We start from the raw sequence: 17,722 nt of genomic DNA, 5'->3' as shown, positions 1-17,722 counted from the left end.
CGGGAAGCACTTTGTCATGTGACTTACTCTTCTGTGTCATTGGAGCTGGTTGACACCCGAGAGACCTTTGGCTCTAGTCAGAGTGGGTCCTTAGCGATGGTCCCTGCAGGAGCTACCTTCTCCAGAGCTAAAGAAGCAGCCTCACTTTCTGGCCTTTTGCTGTAGGAAGACACCATGGAAGAGTCTGGGTGGAAGTTGGTGCACGGCGATGTCTTCAGGCCCCCCCAGTACCCCATGATCCTCAGCTCCCTGCTGGGCTCGGGCATTCAACTCTTCTGTATGATCCTCATCGTCATCTGTGAGTGGGCCCAGCAGGCCAGGTGTGGGAGGCTGTTACCAGAGCAGCATGGGCCTGATAAGGGTGGGCTTCCCTCCCTGCCGAGGAGGGCCTATCAGCATCTCTGGGCCAGACAGAAACATCCATCCCAGAAAGGCTGAGTTCTCTCAGCCTCAGGCCCTTGTGGTTTGATCCTTCTCAGAGCTAGATAGCCCACCGTGGCCATTCCATCAGTGAAGCCACGCATCAACGCTGTGAGCTTGGCCTCCTTTGGCAGTTAGGCTTTAAGTGACTTACCCAAGTTAGGACTAGAATCAGATCTTTTTTCTTAAAAACAACCACCACCACCCCCTCCAAAAAAACAAATATATAGTAGTTACAGACAGTTCTGAAGTCATTCTGCCCAAAATATTTTCTTCCTTTCTTCTTTTACCATTTTAACCATCTTTTAATCAGCATATAACATCGTACTAGTTTAAGGTGTACAACATAATGATCTGATGTATGTACATATTTTTCTTGTGATGAAAACTTATAAGATCTAAGCTCTTAGCAGCTAGTTTGCCTAAATTTGTATCACAGCCTCATGCCTCCAAGCTTTGTGACCTTGGACAAGTCATTTAACCTGTGAGCCTCAGTTTCCCCATCTGAGAAATGGGGAAACTAATCTCCACCTCGCAGAGTCGATGAGGCAGATTCAGTGAGCTGACACTGATATTGGCTCTCGGCTCACTGCCAGGTAGGCTGCAAGTGCTCTGTGGGCTGGAAGCTGCAGTTAAGATGCAGCCAGCCGGGGTGCAGCAGTCGCTGCATCTCTCTGAACCTCAACTAAGATCCAGCCTCCTCCTGCAGAGAGGAAGGGAGTGCACTGTTGTGAGGGAGAAGGGAGCCTTATCTTGCCCCATATGCCCATGGCCCTGTCAGCCAGCCCAGGATGGGTCTATCAGCATCTCTGGACCAGAGAGAACCATCCAAGGGGCCCTGGTGATCAGCCACCGTGACTTTCTCCTTCCTCCTCTCCCTCCACAGTTGTGGCCATGCTTGGGATGCTGTCACCTTCCAGCCGGGGAGCTCTCATGACCACGGCTTGCTTCCTCTTCATGTTCATGGGGTAGGTGTGTCTGAGTGGGCTCTGGGGGCTGGCACACGCCACCCGCGCTCCACCTAACAGGTGTGGATCCTTGCCATTTCCCACAGGGTGTTCGGTGGATTTTCCGCTGGCCGTCTGTACCGCACTCTAAAAGGCCATCGGTGGAAGAAAGGAGCCTTCTGTGTAAGTGTCCTGAGCCTCCTCCCAGTGTTAGCAAGGAGCTGAGAATCTTCTTCCTGGACTCCTGAAGAGCAGCGCAGGGCAGACCCTGGGAGGGTTTTTTGGGGGCCAGAGGCTGAGCAACAGCATGGTGGGCCAGGAGGAGCACACCCCAGGGACAGGAATGCTGGACTCTTACCTACAAGTGCAGCAAGACCTCTTCAGGCTTTAGTTCCTGCATCTATAAAATGAGGAGATTGAATGGGTTTTAGCCTACATTGTCTGATGTCTCAAGCAAGAAAAGAAATAGGGGACTCAGAATAACAGGATTTAGCCACCAAGCCCAGGTGTCAAAATTTAGAGTCAAAAACTGATCAGGGCTGCTGGGAGTGTACCCTGCCCAGTGGTATAAAGAGAGAGTTGCCTGCCAGGGACAGAAGAGGCCAGGCCCCTTGTCACCATCGGCCTGTTTTCCAGACTTTGGTGCCTCCGTTGAGGGCAGCTCTTGCCCTCTCTGTCCTCCACCAGAAATCAAAGGATGCCTAAGAGCCAGCCCTACCTCCCAGGGAGCCCTGAGCCCCTTCTCCCAGAGCAAGTGAGGCCTTTAGAGGACCAGGGAGACCCTTGGTGCCACACTCCAAGATCCTTTAGTTCCGGCATTCTGAAATCGTCCTCAGGGAGAGGAGCTCAGACTGTTTCAGCTCTGGCTGCCACACCCCTGGCATATAATAAGCCATCCATCCGTATGGTGGAGCTGTGATGGTGATTATTCTGGAAGGATCAAAAAAGTTTCCAGAATTCTTGACATATTAAGCATTTTTCTCAAGCAACTGTGAATGATCTACAGAGGCATAAAATCCCAGCTCCTCCTCCCCTAGTGACTTCCCTGGTGAAATCTCCCACCAGATACCCTCCAGGGTCTCCCTCAGCAGTTCCCACACCAAACCCATTCCACTCCTTGCACCTGGTGGCACCATGGCGCCATCATTCACCCAGGCGCCAGAGCTTCCTTTGCTCTTCTCCCTCATGCTCCACTTCCTCCCAGATAGCAAGTGTGGGTTTTCCTGCTAAGTAGTCCTTGAATTTCTTCCCATCTCTATCTCTAGGACTCCTGCCTAGGTTTAGGCATCTTTACCTCTCACTTGGATCCTTGACTGTCCTAGGCCTTTCTGGTCTCCCTGCAAGATTCTGACCCTTCATTCTCTGCCTCTACTATAGGTAGGCGTTTACTACAGCCCATGGGAGTGCAGACCTGCAGCATCTCCTCCATCCTCCGCCATCTCCTCTGCCTGGGCACACTACCCCCTCTCCTTGCTTCATCCTTTAAGTCTTACTAGTTCCAGCATCACTCCTCTAGGAGCCTAGGCAGAGCCTTATACCTACAGTTAGTACCATGTATGTTATACCCTCTTATTCCCCATTTATGGGTCTGTCTTCCTTCCTGTAACTTTTTTCCTGTTCTTACCCCTGGTTTCTAGCACAGTGTCCATCCATAAATTTTAGCCAGGAAGTCAAATGAGGAATTCCATGCTACATAGCAAGAGTAAAGCAGAAACATACAGGACAGGAGGAAATGACATTTGAGCTGGGCCTGGAGGGTTTCAGACAGATGGAAGTTCTGACATTTCCTAGATCTTGGTCCTGGCTCTGTTCTTTCCTTGAACAAACCTCTGAGCCTCAGTTTTCCCATCTCTCCAATAGAGGGTGGTTGTACCTGCCTTTGGGGATTGTCATGTAGATGGAAAGAGACTGAGCGTGAAAAGCCCCTCGATACAGCATTAGCTCTCAGGAGGCTGAGCCCCTGAGGTATTGATAACTCTACCTACATAGAGGCCCAGGGACAGGCCCAGAGGCCAGAACAGTGACCAGTTATTGGATTGGGGGATCTATGCACCAAAGATGACACTGGCAGCCGAGGTTGAGTACCAGATTACAGAGGGCCTCAAGCATAGTGGTCAGTGACCCTCAGGCAGCCACAGAGATGAAGGAGGCTGAACCGTAGATTTGGGACTTTGGTTCTATGTGCCTGGGCTCCAGCGCAAGAGATTCTAACTGAATGGCATACACCACAGGGTATCAGGAATGTGGGCTCTGAGGTCAGACTGCCTGGGTTTGAACATCTGTTCCACCCTTAACTGACTGTGAAGTTGGGGGCTGTATTTAATATTGCTGGGCCCCAGTATCCTCTTCTTTAAAAGGGAATGATGACAGTCCTTCCCATCTAGGCCTGAAGGTTAGGTGAGATGGTACATGTAGAGCCCAGCACCCACAACTCCTAGGAGTCAATTAAAGCTTCACAACCACTGTAGGCAGTTTGATTTGGGACCCAGACATATACATTTTGTGAAAATTTTATTTATGCATTCCTTCCTTATTCAATAAATATTTTTTGAGCAGCTGCTGTATTCTAAGTGCTGGGAGTACATCAGTGAACAGGAGGGCACACTCCCCAGGAGCTTACAGTCTATGGGGTAGGCAGACACTGCTTAGGTAACAGCAATACAGAATTACAAATTGGGGTGAGAGCAAGGAAGGGGCAGTCCAGGTATCTAAGAGGACAAAGAACAGGAGGCCTGCCTAGTCTTGGGGTCAGGGAATGCTTTTGGGGAAATGATCTTTGAACTACGTCCTGGAGTACAAGGAAGGGTTGAGAACTTTGAGCCCAGGGACCCCACTGGGACAGGTAGGAGCTCCCCAACCTGGCCTCTTTTGCTTGCAGACAGCAACATTGTACCCCGGTGTGGTTTTCGGCATCTGCTTTGTGCTGAATTGCTTCATCTGGGGAAAGCACTCATCAGGAGCGGTAAGTGCCCTCCCAGTGAGGGAGGGCCAGCTGTGCTCAACCCCACTCCCTCAGGTCACTTCCTGCTGTTCCCTTTTCTGAGTCCCCAAAGTTCTGTTCCCAGCCCAGGGGCTGAGGGTGGGGTAGGGTTTCCCTTAGCCCTGCCCATCCATCTTTGCCCTGGCCTTTCTGTGCACTTTGAGACAGCTGGCCAAAGCTCACTTCTCTATAGGAAGGTTTCCACAGTCCAGGGGCCAACGGGGGAATTTCCCTTTGTCTCAACCAAGGGAAAGCTGCTTAGTGTGAATATATTAGGTCAGTATCCCATACAAGGCTCACCAAATGTCTCTGCTCCTCAGCATCAGCTCCTGTAGATTGTCTTGTCCTCAGAGCTGGATCGCCTCAGACCAAGTTAGTAGCAGCTGCCCAGGACTCGGCAGAGTAGGATTGTGAACTCAGTTGGTGGTGGGAAGATGAGGTCTTGATTGATTAGCAGGGGTGCTGTGGGGTCGGGGCAGGCTTTTGCCATCCCAGCCACAGCAGGTAGAGCTACCTTCTCTCCACCTGCAGGTGCCCCCTAAAGGTCCTTGGGTGAGGCTTCCAGTCTGGGTTCCCTAGGACAGGGTTCTTCCAGCAGTCCAGGAAGCCATCATCAGGAAAGACAGTCATGCTCTTCCTTTCGTTTCCTCTTTTTATACCTGTGTTCCTTCCCTCTTTCAACATTTTTTTTTTCTCCCAGATACCAACTGCTCATTACAAACGCTCATTGTAGAAATTTTGGAAAATACAGAGAAGTTAAAGAAGTCAGAAATAACCTATAATCCAGCCATCCAGAGATAAATACTATGTGATATTTACTATATTTTTTCCAGTCTTTCCCCCTCTTTTTGGATTTATTTAAAATTGAACGATGTTAACTTAAAAGTTATAAAATAATGGCAAACATATATGGTGCTTACTTTGGGATAAATCCTGTTCTAAACACTTGACATGTTATTTCATTTTTTCCTTTTTTGCCTGACTCTTATAAAAACATTCTTTAGCAGAGAGGTAAAGAAGAAATGAAAAATAGTTCTAATCCCCTATATCCCAGCCAAGGAAGTACTGTTAACTTTCTGTCATAGGCCTTTCTAGGCACTTATACATATAAATATTGGGATGTTTTTATTAAAATGGAGATCTAGACATATAGTTTTATAACCTGCCAAATTTACTTAGAAGTATATTGTGGGATTTTATTTCTTTTATCTTTTATTTATTTATTTGTTTGTTTGTTTATTTTTTATCGCCTACAGCGATAAATAGGAATACCAGGTGGTCTCCCATCCAAGTACTAATGAGGCCTGACCCTGCTTAGCTTCCGAGATCAGGCAAATGCGGGGTTTTATTTTAACAAAATGAGGAACACAGTATTTGTGCAGTTTTACTTTTTCCCTTTTTTTCTTAACATTACACATGTAATTTCCCTTTATTTGGGCCTCTTCATCTCCCCTCATGTTCTCAGTTCTCTCCTTCCCTTTTCTTTTCCCGTTTCCTCCCTGGATGACAAGCTCTGGGGTACCATGGTTCCGTCTTCATTTCACAGCCCAAATGGTTCATCATCCGCACTCTACTTTTCCCTAAGACTAGGGTGAGCTCCACAAGGTTCTCGCCAGGAGACCTGTGGGGAGCTATCTCTAGGTACTTCCCCACCATGGTGGCCCTGCTGTGCCTCTCTTTTCCTGGGAGCCCAGAAGGTCCCCCTCCGCCCTGCATAGCCCCGGTCTGGGCATCAGGGCCTCACGAGGCCTCACAATGCTGTGCTCGCAGGTGCCCTTCCCCACCATGGTGGCCCTGCTGTGCATGTGGTTTGGGATCTCCCTACCTCTCGTCTACCTGGGCTACTACTTCGGCTTCCGCAAGCAGCCTTATGACAACCCAGTGCGTACCAACCAGATTCCCCGACAGATCCCCGAACAGCGATGGTACATGAACCGATTTGTGGGGTGAGTCTCCAGCAGGGGCCTTCTGGACTGGGTGAGGCCAACACTGCCATGAGCCATCTCCTTAGGGCGACATGGAAGAGGGTACTATGACTGGCATTCTGCAGCTCAGCCAGCTCTGGTAGACTTCAGAAAAGCTTAGTTTTGCTCAAAGATAAGGCCTGAGTTGTAGCCAAAGTTGGTGTTGTCCTAGGAACCAGGAAGGGGTGGAGTGGAAAGGTACAGTGAGAGAGGTTAAGATCATCACTTGGGCTTCAAGCAAGTTACCCTGCCTCTGTATATCATTTTCCCCATCTATAAAGTGGAGAGAATGATGCCCACCCTGCCTACCTCTCAAGAGGCTATAATGGTACAAAAGGATACGAAAAGAATTAGGGCCCCTACACCCTGGAAGCACTCTCATTTGGGGTGGCTGGGGAAGGAGTCTGGGGCTTCTGATGCCCTGGGTCTCCTCGCAGTGTTAACCCTCTGGTTCTCCTGCAGCATTCTCATGGCTGGGATCCTGCCCTTTGGTGCCATGTTCATCGAGCTTTTCTTCATCTTCAGTGTGAGTACTGCTGCCTGCTCCCCAGCCCCTACACACACAGCCTTTACCCCTGCTAGCCTGGTCCCTACCGCTTTACTTGGGTGCTCTTGCTGCCTATGAAAATTCAGATGGGCCATTTAACCTCTTAGAGCCCCCATACTTCATCCTGGCATGGGGTAACAGTCCTGCCTCTCAGGGCAGCTTGGAAGGTTAAATGAGATATGGCATGTGTATGGGGTCTGGTGTATGGGAAGGGCCCAGTAAATAGAAGCTGCTTCAATAATACTGCAGTCAGTCACCACCATTATTAATATTATAGTTGTATCTTTGATATCTGGGTTCCTGTATATCTGAGTTACTCAAAACTCCCAGCAAAGTGACGTGAATGAAGCCTAACTTTCAGGATCACTGAGAAGCTGGAACGTGATAATGTCTATAAAAGACACAGTGCTTAGCATTTGCAATATACTTGGTTAATTATAGCTGTGGTGTGATGATGATTGCTCATGTGCCAAGATGAAAGTTGACAGCAGGCCTCTTCACAACCATCTGCATCTCACTCAGTGCCCTGCTCAGAGAGTGCTTTGCACCAAGTTAGTGCTGATCTAGTATCCGCTGCTCAGGAGTGGTTTAGCCCCTCCCTTCTGAGATCCCCTCACCCACCCAGCCCTGCCTAGGAAAAGGGTCAGAGGATGGATTGGCTGCCTTCCCAGGGAGGCCACCTCAGTTCTCTTTGGGTGACCCTGGGCCAGTCACCAGCCTCTTTGAGCCTTGACTTCCTTAGCTGTAAAAGTCCACACTTTCATAGATTCCCATGTCTATGAAGCATGTAGCTTGCCTGGCACGTGGTACACTGCCCCTAAGTGGCTATGGCTGCTGTGTAATTTTGCTGTGGGTGATATTCATTATTTTGCACAAGCGGCTGTGTTCAGGCTGGAGCCCACGAATCACAGGGTCAGCCATGCCCTAGCCACTCCTTAAGAACAGCCTGGGTCACCCTCTGCTCCAGGAAAGAGGGACCATCAGAGCCACATGCCAGGCCCACAGGGTCCAATGGCATCATGATGGCGTGTCCTTTCCTGCCCTGGTGACAGGTGCTGACTGACTGCTGGCATCCAGAGAACAGGCAGGGTATGCCAGGGGAAGGGCCACTGGATGGAGGCAGGCTAGCTAAAGGCCAGCTGTGGTGTGTCCACAGGCGATCTGGGAGAATCAGTTCTATTACCTCTTTGGCTTCCTGTTCCTCGTCTTCATCATCCTGGTGGTGTCATGCTCGCAGATCAGCATCGTCATGGTATACTTCCAGCTGTGTGCAGAGGTGAGGGCAATGGGGCCTGGACTTGAGGGTGGAGGGAGTTGGGTCCAGCATCGAATGTGTCAGCTAGGCTGTCTGGGTTTTCCATGTGGTCTCCCACTTCTGGTCATGAGGTCTGGGGAAAGTATGCCACTTCCCCTCTCTGAGCCTCCATTTATTCAGTTGGCTCCCTCATTAGTAGCTCTGGCTGGCAGTTGCTTAACCTCTGTGTGTGACAAGGATAGCAGCAGGATCTGACTCAGAGGACCGCTACAAAGATTAAACTGAGCTAGTTTACATACAGCACTTAGAATCGTTCCTGGCACATGGAGAGCATTTGCTCAAGAAATAATAGTTATTGTTATTACAATTTTTTAAAATTGAGGTATAATTTATAAACAGTAAAGTTCACCCTTTTTATTCTCCATTTCTTTGAGTTATTAAAAATGCCTACAATTGTGAAACCACCATCAAAGTCAAGATATAAAACATTCCCATCACCCCAAATATTACTGTACTTACCCAGCATCTTTAGCCCCTCAGGCAACTGTGAAAATTGGGAAGAGATTCTGCATGGAAACAGCTCACCTTTCTCTTTCCTCCTCAGGATTATCGCTGGTGGTGGAGGAATTTCCTAGTGTCTGGGGGATCTGCATTCTACGTCCTGGTCTATGCCATCTTTTATTTTGTTAACAAGGTACCGCCCTATGTGAGGGAGCCCCTTAGCCCTTCCAGGGCGGGAGGGTGAGGAGGAGGGTGCTAGGGAAAAACTCAAGTGTCTGAATCTTACTTTTCTACCATGCGTGGGGAGAACCGGTACCAGTATAGAACCCTTTCAGCTCTGAACATGCATCTTTTTAGGAGAGTGTCTCTGTTCTGTACATTTGGAAGACAAAAGCCTTCAGAATATTTTAACAGTGAGAATATTGTACGCAAAACCTGTGAGATACAGCCAAATGGGTACTTAAAGGAAAATACATCACTTTACAATGCTTTTAATAGGAAATAAGAGAGATTGATAATATAGTATTCACCTCAAGAAGCTAGAAAAAAAAGAATCACATGAACATGAAGGTAAATGAGAAGAATTAATAAAGATAAAAGTGGAAAATGTGGAAATAGCCTTTAGCACCCAAATTGAGGATCTCAGACATCCTGTTTCTGGCGGCTTCCTTCCCTTCTTCATTCAAGTACTGTTTGGTCTTTCACAATCAGGACAGCATGGGCCATGGCTTTGCCTGCATCTTAGAGTGTCCATGCTATGTGAGCCACATGGGTAAAGTGTGGGAGAACAAAAGGGAGCTTGGCTTACTTGACTCAGGCACATTCATAGAGCTCACTGTCCCCAAAGAGTGGCATGAATAAGAATACAGACATCCCCACAACAGTTTTGATAGATTCATGCATGGTAGAAACCAGATGGGCCCCTGAGAGGAGCTTGGGGACTCTCCGGTGGACCCCTCACCTTGAGGCTAATACTGAAGACTTGGTCTCACCATTGTGCTTTGGGTCTCCAGAACCCAAAGGCAAGCAGTTCTCTGCTTACAACCAGGGCGTATTCCCAAATGAAGGTCAAGCTTGGAATCATCTTTCCCAGAAACGTCAGGTTGGAAAGGAATGTAAGGGTCATTTCGTTTGGTGTTCTATACCTGCTTCCAGTTTGCTGACAGTTCCCCTCTTTTCTGATGATTCCGACATGTGATCATCTAGCTCAGGGGTCAGCAGCTGTAACCCATGGGGCCAGCAGCCCTGTTTGTGTAAATAAAGTTTTATTGAAACATACCCATGCTCCTTCATTTACATATCATTTATGGCTGCTTTCACATCACAGTGGCAGTTAAGTAGTTTCAACAGACGCTGTATGGCCTACAGAGCCTAACATGTTTATAATCTAGCCCTTTAAGAAAGTTTGCTGACCCCTGCTCTAGCACATCCAGCGACAGAAGACACTCCCTCCTGACACTCCCATTCTCTCTTTGCATAGCTCTTGTCATTATCAAGTTCTCCTTGATTCACACTGAAGTCTGCCGCCCTGTAAGTTCTGTCTTCAGACCATAGTATTCCTGGAATTATCCAGAATAAATCTAAATTCCCTCCTCTATAGCCCATATTAATCAGGCAGACCTCTTTTGCATGAAAAGTGACCAAAACCCAGTCCAAACCGGCTTAAGCAAAAACAGACTGTATTGGCTGATAAAACTGGAAAATTTAAGAAGCTGGAGTTCTAGCTTTAGGCATGGTTAGATCTGGCATCTGAAATGGTGTCAGGGCTCTGTGTCCACGCCTCAGTTCTGTCTGTTTTCTGGGCTTCTGTCTGCTGGCAGGATCTTTCCACAAAGTAGAAAGATGGCCACTGGCAGCCCGGGAGTCTCCTTTTTTCAATTTTGCAGCTCTAGAGCTAATAGAACGTATTTCTTCTACCATCATAACATCAATCCCAGGGAAGACCCTTAGTGGCCCCGGTTACATGCCATCCCTCACTGATCCTGAGGTCTAATAGGGTGGCATACTCTGATTGACAAGCTTAGGTTTTATACTAGGACCGACAGCCCTAACATGACCACAGAGTTGAGAGTGGGTACCCCAAAACACTGGGCAGAAGGAAGACATGAGACAGCGCTGGGCAAACAAAACCTAACTATCATAGCCCCCCACCTGGCCCCCTGGGGTCACATCACAGCCTCCTGTCCTCCCTCCCTCTGCCCTGTTCTTCTCTGTTTTAAAAACCTCCTCTTCTAGCCCCAGAGCCTTCCTCATCTATAAAATGATGGCCTTGGCTCATCTGAACTCAAAAGGCCTTTCCATTTTCTAGCACTGCCTTTTTACCTTGTCCTTTTCCTAGTTTTACCACTGGATTTACTTCTGCCCTGTCCCCTACCTTCACTTCTCATCAACTTTACCCCATCTATAGCCATAAAAAAGCTTATGAAAGGAGAAATGGGGGTTGGGCCTGAAAACACAGCCTTCACCCCCAGATTGAGGATGTTTGACTTTAGGGAGAAGATCTCAAAACAGTGAACTGTACTTTCTTCTGGGCTCCTTGCATTTTCTGACGTGTGTGCCCTGGGACAGGCCCCATTCAGGCCTTGAAGTGCTGGGTAGGTCTTGATAACCATGGTTCCAGATGCACTTGGCTCAGCAAACACCACCACCACACAGCTTCCCAGCCTCCCTGCTGAGGCCTCCAAACTCTACAGAAGAGTCCAGGAATGCTACAAGACAGACTCCCTATAAGATATTAGCAAAAGTGACCAGAGCACTCTCAGGAGGAGAGGACTGTAGGCTGGGGTAGGCGTTTGGTGGCTCGCTCTTTTCCTTAATCCAGAAACCTTGGACCCCTCTCTCCTCCTGTCTGCTGCTCTAGCCATCCAGGGGTATCACTGTACTGTTCTGGGGACTGTGGAGGGTGAAGAAATGACACAGCTGTGACCGTTCCCACCTCCTGCATTCTGGCCATGGCTCCCGAGGTTGCACCTGTCTCCCAGTGAGCTCCTAGGCCCTTTCCCTGGAAGAGTCCTGCCCCTTCTGCCCCCACCAGACGTAGCCTGGGTCAGTGGAGTTAGGCCTTGGGCTCCTAGCCCTCTAGCCCCAGGTTCAAATCCCAGCTCTTCCTGCTTTCTAGCTGTATGACTGTGAGTATTAATTAACCCCTCTGAGCCCAGTCTGTAACCTGGGCTAAGGCCCTGGTATTGAAGTGTGGCCGTGGCTGTGGGCCCTGTCTGCCCCTCACTGCTCCCCTGGAGAAGGCCTGTCCCTGCCAGGCTTTAGCTTCTCCACGAGATCAGTGAGAAGGTGGCAAGCTGACACTAAGCGTCCACTCCTCTCTTCTTTCCCCAACTTGTGCTGCAGTTGGACATCGTGGAGTTCATTCCTTCTCTCCTCTACTTTGGCTACACGGCCCTCATGGTCCTGTCCTTCTGGCTCCTCACGGGCACCATCGGCTTCTATGCAGCCTACATGTTTGTCCGCAAGATCTACGCTGCTGTGAAGATAGACTGATGGGGGTGGATCTTGGCCAGGCCCACTCCGTCCACGGACAGGAAGCCATCCTGCGTGGGGAACTGCAGGCACGGAAAATAAAATAACTCCTGCTCATTTGGAATGTTACGTAACTCCTGGCACAGTGTGGATCCCGGGACTGCGTGGGGGGCGGGAGGGCCTGTAGATAAATCTTGCATTTTTCTTCATCATCTTATTCCAGTTCTATGGGGGGGGTGAGGTTTTTGTGGTTTGTATTTTCTTCAGTGCTAAGAAAGTTCCCTCCAGCAGGAACTCTCAGACCTGTTTATTCAGGTTAATTTTTCATTTGGGTTTTTTTTTTTTCCTTCGTTTTTTAAACAAACGGATCCAGCATGGTTACACCCACTGAGACTCTGGGTTTTGGTCACTCTCTCCACCTCAGTTCCTCAGGGCTGTTGGCCACCTCACGACTAACTGGAAAAGGAAACATGGGACCTTCTGGAGCTTCAGTGAGGTTTCTAAGCTTCTCACCATCTATCCTTACATCGATGACGTGACGAGGACAGCTGTAGCCCGGATGTGCATCCTCAGTGCCAACCAGCCTCTACCAGCCCCCTTTCCTCCTCTTTTCCTCCCCAGCTTCCTCCCAGGGCCGCCCAAGGCCAAGCTTCCAGCCACGTCTCCAGGTAATCTTGTCATCAGGAGTAAGCCCAAATCTTGGTTGCTACAAGGAAATCCCCTGGAAATACTAGGGGCCAAGTGCCCCAGGATAGCAGGGTTCAACCCAGCTCAGAGCAGCAGGAGTTTGCTGGGCCAGAGAAGAGACTTGCAGTGAACTGTTTTTGTGCCAAGAAACCCTGGATCTGGATCCAGGTATTTCCAGAGTCAAGCCAAGCATCCGCATGTCTGTGTCTGGGCTGAGGGTCCTCACCCTTTAGGATTGTTCCCAGCTTCTTCCTCGGGGAATTGCTGCTCTTTGCAAAGTGTTCTGGTGGTGGGGTCCCTCCTCCCCCACGTTCAGGGCAGAACAAGGTCTGGAGACCTCAGTTTCCCCCCACCCCCACCCCCTTTAGGTGGCTGGAGAGAGGCAGTCCCTCCCTGACATCTCCAGCCTCAGTGCCCATGCACAGTTCTTAGTGAAACCCATCTCTTCCTCCCTCATCTGAGTTCTTGCCTCCCTTTGGGGACACGCAGAAATCTACTGATGAGAAGGAAGATGGAAGGTAAGTTATATCATTCCTTCCCCAGTCTCCCAGTTAGAATGAGGGAATTTACATGGCAAACTTGGCTCCTTGGTCAACACCCACTCTTGGGGCCAACCCCCTGCCCACCCCACGCATGTCTCAAGCACTTGCTCTTGAATTGCAAGAGACCAAACTCACCCTGGGATTATGGTTTAGGTAACAGCCACTTACCCTTGTTCCAGCCCCTTTGGGACTCCCACCACAAGGCAAAAGCTCAGGATGCTGGTTAAGCTAGGAACACACTCAGTCCCATTTCCCCACCCAGATTCTTTCAGTGCCCCCGACCCCAACCAGCTCCACCAGTCAAACCAGTGAACTTCTCAACCTTGCCTCACGGTGACTGCAGTGCCAAGTGGCAGCCACCAAGAATTAGGTTGGAGAAAAGGGAACCCAAGCAGTAGAGAATAATGGAGTCTTGTTTATTCAATTCTTGGATTTTTTTCCCTAAGAGATTCTCTTTGGGGGGCAGATAGGGAAACAGATTCATAAAAGGTTTAAACATCATCGCTTTTTCTGACTTTTTTAATCATCATCATTATTATTTTTAATTAAAAAAAATGTCTGTATGCCTTTTTTTGATCCAATTGTAAATAAATATGCCATTGTCCTGTTGTCATGTCTCTTGAATCTCTTGCAAGGGTTAAGGGTTTGAGGTGAGGCAACTTCTCCAAAGGGAAGTTGAGCTGAGTAGTTTCCCTTAAAGCTCATGTCAGGCTTTCTAGGGTCTGGTGCACTGTTCCCCTGCCTAGTGCCAATTCATAGCCTCTCCCATCAGCTCAGCCCCTCCTTTCTGAATTACAAGCATTTGCCCCTCTGATCCCACAAATTGGAGATGGTATTTAACTGTGACCTTTGGTAGCAGTGAGATTTGGTTTTAGATTTCCAGTTCCAGTATTTTACTGCCAACTCATTCCACCTCTGGCATGTAATATTCCTTCAATTGCAAGCAGTAGAAATAGGTCAAATTAGCCTCTCAGTCACAAAGGAAAGGAATAATTGGCTTCAAGTCTGGGTAGATCCCAGTGCTCAAGGGATAGCCTTGGGATTCTCCCTCTCCACTGTGCTTCTCTCTGGCCCATTCTGGCCCATTGTCGGGAGTCTTCTTCCCTGTGACAGGCAGAGAGAGCATGGTAAAAATTGCTGTAGGCTTATCTCACCCAGTTTGGAAAGCCTAGAGGAGGAAGACATCTTTCCTACTTTAGTATATTTAATACAGATAAATCCCAGGAAAGATCTCTGATGAGCCCAGGTTGGATTACTTTTTGTACATCTTGGACCAGTTATTTATCCAGGGATATAGAGTACTATTATGGGCTGTGTGCTCTAAGAGTAGTGGCTACTGTGAATTTCAGCCCTAGCAGAGTCACTTGGATAATGAGGGAAGAACAATTTCCCATGGTAAGCGATACAAAGCAACAAAAAGAACAACTGTCTATTATACCTGCCACCCCAACTCCAATTAATTTGCTCTGGTTTCTTAAGGTAGAAACAGATAATTTATTTGAGGCCTTTTTTCTGCCTCATAAAAGTGTTCAGTGCTATATAAATTTCTTCCTAAGTACTGCTTTAGTAGCATCCCACAAATTAAAACATATATTTTCATTGTCATTCAATCCAATATACTTTCTAATATCCATTTCATTTATTTAAGTCACATGTTTAGTTTCCAAATATTGGGGAATTTTTTTCAAGATCCTTTCTGTTACTGATTTCTAATTTAATTCTATTGTGGGCAGAGACCATAATAGGCAAAGACATTTAAATTTGTCAAGACCTGTTTTCTGCCCCCAAATGTGGTCTATCTTGGTAAATGTTTCATATATACTAAAAAAAAAAAAAAAAAAATGAGTATTCTGCTGTTTTGGGGTGGAATATTCTATAAATGTCAGGTCAAATTGGTTTGTAGTGTTAAAGTCTATGATATCCTTGCTAATTTTCTGCCTGCTTGTTTTATCAATGATTGAAAGGAGTATTGAAATCTCTGACTATAATTATAGATTTGTATATTCCTCCTTGCAGTTCTGTGTTTGCTGTATGTAATTTGGAACTGTTAGGTGCATAGTGTTCTTGAGTTGAATTTATCCCCTGGTAATAGTTTTTGCTCTGAGATCTACTTTGATATTAATACAGCCAGCCCTACTTTCCTTTGACTAATGTTAGCACAGTATATCTTTTTCCATCCTTTTAGACTATTTGCATTTACATTTAAACTGTGTTTCTTATAGGCAGTGTAGTTTGGTCTCACTTTTTTATCCAATCTTACAGTCTCTACTTTTTCACTGGAGTATTTACGCCATTTACATTTAATGCGATTTGACTGGGTCCGAGTCTGTAATCTTGCAGTTTGTTTCCTACTTGTCCCATCTGTCGTTTCCGTTTTCCTTTTTTCCTCGCCTTCTTTTGGATAAATCAAGTATGCTTTGCATTTTAATATTCTTTACTAGTTTATTGTCTGTAACTTTTTGTTTTGAAATGTTAGTGATTGCTTTAGGCTTTGTAGTATGTATCATCAATGTTACAGTCTGCTTTTAAGTGATACTGTACATCTTCATATATAGTATAAGAACCTTACAATAGTACACTTTCTACCTTCCCATCCTTTCTATTATGGTTGTCATTCCTTTTTACTTTTACATATGTTATAAACCACACACTATACTGCTGCTGTTTTTATTTAAACAATTCTCTTTTAAGAATTTAAATAATAAGGAAAAAATCTTACATATATACACAGATAGTTAACCATTTCCAGTGGTCTTCATTCCTTTGTATAGATACAGTTTCCATCTAATATCATTTCCATCTGCCTAGAAGACATTTTTTATCACTTCTTGTAGTGAGGATCTGCTGAAGAGGAATTCTTTCAGCTTTCGTATGTCTAAATTGTCTTAATTTTACTGTGATAGGCAGAAATATTGAAAAATTTTTTTCTTTCCTAGGACTCGCACTGCTTCCAACAACATATCTGGTGTCCTTATCTTTGTCCCATGTGTATGTAATGAGTCTTTTCTCTCCACCTGCTTTTTCTGTGGTGCTGGTTTAGAACTATTTGATTGTAGATGCCTTGGTATAGTTTTATTAATATTTCCTGTGCTTAGAGTACATTGAACTTTTTGGAACTGCGTGTTTATTGTTTTTAGTATGGAAAGTTCTGGGTCATTATTTCTTCAAGTGATTTTTCTGTCCCCCTCCTCTTTCTTTTTCCTTCAGCAATTTTGATTACCTCTATGTTGTCTTGAAGTTGTCCCACCCCTTATATTCCACCCACTGATGGTTCGGCTCTTTTTCTTCCCTTAAAAAAAAAAAAACAAAATTATATGCTTCATTTAAAATAGCTTCTATTGCTCTGCCTTTAAATTCACTAATCTTTTGCCATGCCTGCTCTGCCATTAATCTCATCCAGTGTGGTTTTCCTCTCAGGCATTGTCTTTTTTGTCTCTAGAAATTTGACTTAGGTCATCTTTTGAAGTCTTCCATGTTTCAACTTTTTATTGTGTAAGTTATACAAAACATAAAATTTACCATTGTAACTTTTTTTTTTTTTTTTTTTTAATGCCTACAGCATCTGGTCTTCCTAGGTGGTCTCCCATCCAAGTATTAACCAAGCCCGATCCTGCTTAGCTTCCGAGATCAGATAGGATTAGGTGTTTTCAGGGTGACATGGCTGTAGACCCATTGTAACCATTTTAAAGTATACAATTTAGTGTCATTAAGAACATTCGCAATGTCATGCAACTATGCGAACCAGCCATCTCCAGAACTCATTCATTATCCCAAACTGAAACTCCGTACCCATTAAACACTAGCTCTCCATTCTCTTTTCCTGCAAGCCCCTGGTAACCACTTACATTTAATGTGATTTGGCTACTTTCTGTCTCTATGGATTTGACTACAGTAGAATCATACAATATTTGTCCTTTTGTGTCTGACTTATTTTACTTAGCATAATGTCTTCAAAGTTTATCCACATTATAACATACATAATAATTTTACTCCCTTTTAAGGCTTAATAATATTCCATTATATGGATATACTACATTTTATCCATTTGTTCACCAGTAGAAATTTGGGTAGTTTTTACCTTTTGGTTATTGTGAATACTACTACTATGAACATTGATGTTCAAATATCAATTTAAGTCCATGCTTTCCATTCTTTTATGTCTATACCTAGGAGTAAAATTGCTGGATCATGTGTTAATTCTATGTTTAATTTTTTAAGGAACCACCATACTGTTTTCTACAATGGCTGTGCCATTTTACATTCCCCACAGCAATGCATGAAAGTTCCAATTTCTCTACATCCTTACCAATACTTTTTTTTTTTAAATAATACCCCTCCTAGCAAATATAAAGTAGTATTTTGTGGTTTTGATTTGCATTAGTGATTAGTGATGTTGAGTGTATTT

The 17,722-nt window shown here is 46.1% G+C and overlaps 1 protein-coding gene and 1 pseudogene across 2 annotated transcripts in view; one reads left to right on the top strand and one right to left on the bottom strand.

Moving 5' to 3' along the window:
* The window catches only part of TM9SF4 (transmembrane 9 superfamily member 4), a 47,830-nt gene extending 33,904 nt beyond the window's left edge, over nucleotides 1-13,926 (top strand). For both annotated transcript variants that reach the window (XM_036229533.1, XM_036229534.1), the window contains exons 10-18: nucleotides 166-298; nucleotides 1,307-1,388; nucleotides 1,475-1,550; nucleotides 4,246-4,329; nucleotides 6,118-6,293; nucleotides 6,774-6,837; nucleotides 8,015-8,134; nucleotides 8,718-8,807; nucleotides 11,960-13,926. In XM_036229533.1, the coding sequence (XP_036085426.1) occupies nucleotides 166-298; nucleotides 1,307-1,388; nucleotides 1,475-1,550; nucleotides 4,246-4,329; nucleotides 6,118-6,293; nucleotides 6,774-6,837; nucleotides 8,015-8,134; nucleotides 8,718-8,807; nucleotides 11,960-12,109 (975 nt within the window). In that variant the 3' untranslated portion in view covers nucleotides 12,110-13,926. The remainder of the gene's footprint in view (nucleotides 1-165; nucleotides 299-1,306; nucleotides 1,389-1,474; nucleotides 1,551-4,245; nucleotides 4,330-6,117; nucleotides 6,294-6,773; nucleotides 6,838-8,014; nucleotides 8,135-8,717; nucleotides 8,808-11,959) is intronic.
* Nucleotides 13,927-16,867: 2,941 nt separating this feature from the next.
* On the bottom strand, nucleotides 16,868-16,986 carry LOC118610331 (annotated as a pseudogene).
* Nucleotides 16,987-17,722: the final 736 nt, after the last annotated feature.

Source organism: Rousettus aegyptiacus, unplaced genomic scaffold (assembly GCF_014176215.1).
Source record: "Rousettus aegyptiacus isolate mRouAeg1 unplaced genomic scaffold, mRouAeg1.p scaffold_m13_p_12, whole genome shotgun sequence".
In the NCBI taxonomy this organism is placed as follows: domain Eukaryota; kingdom Metazoa; phylum Chordata; class Mammalia; order Chiroptera; family Pteropodidae; genus Rousettus; species Rousettus aegyptiacus.
The sequence above is the reverse complement of the archived record's forward strand: the minus strand, read 5'-3'. Positions and strand labels throughout refer to the sequence as shown.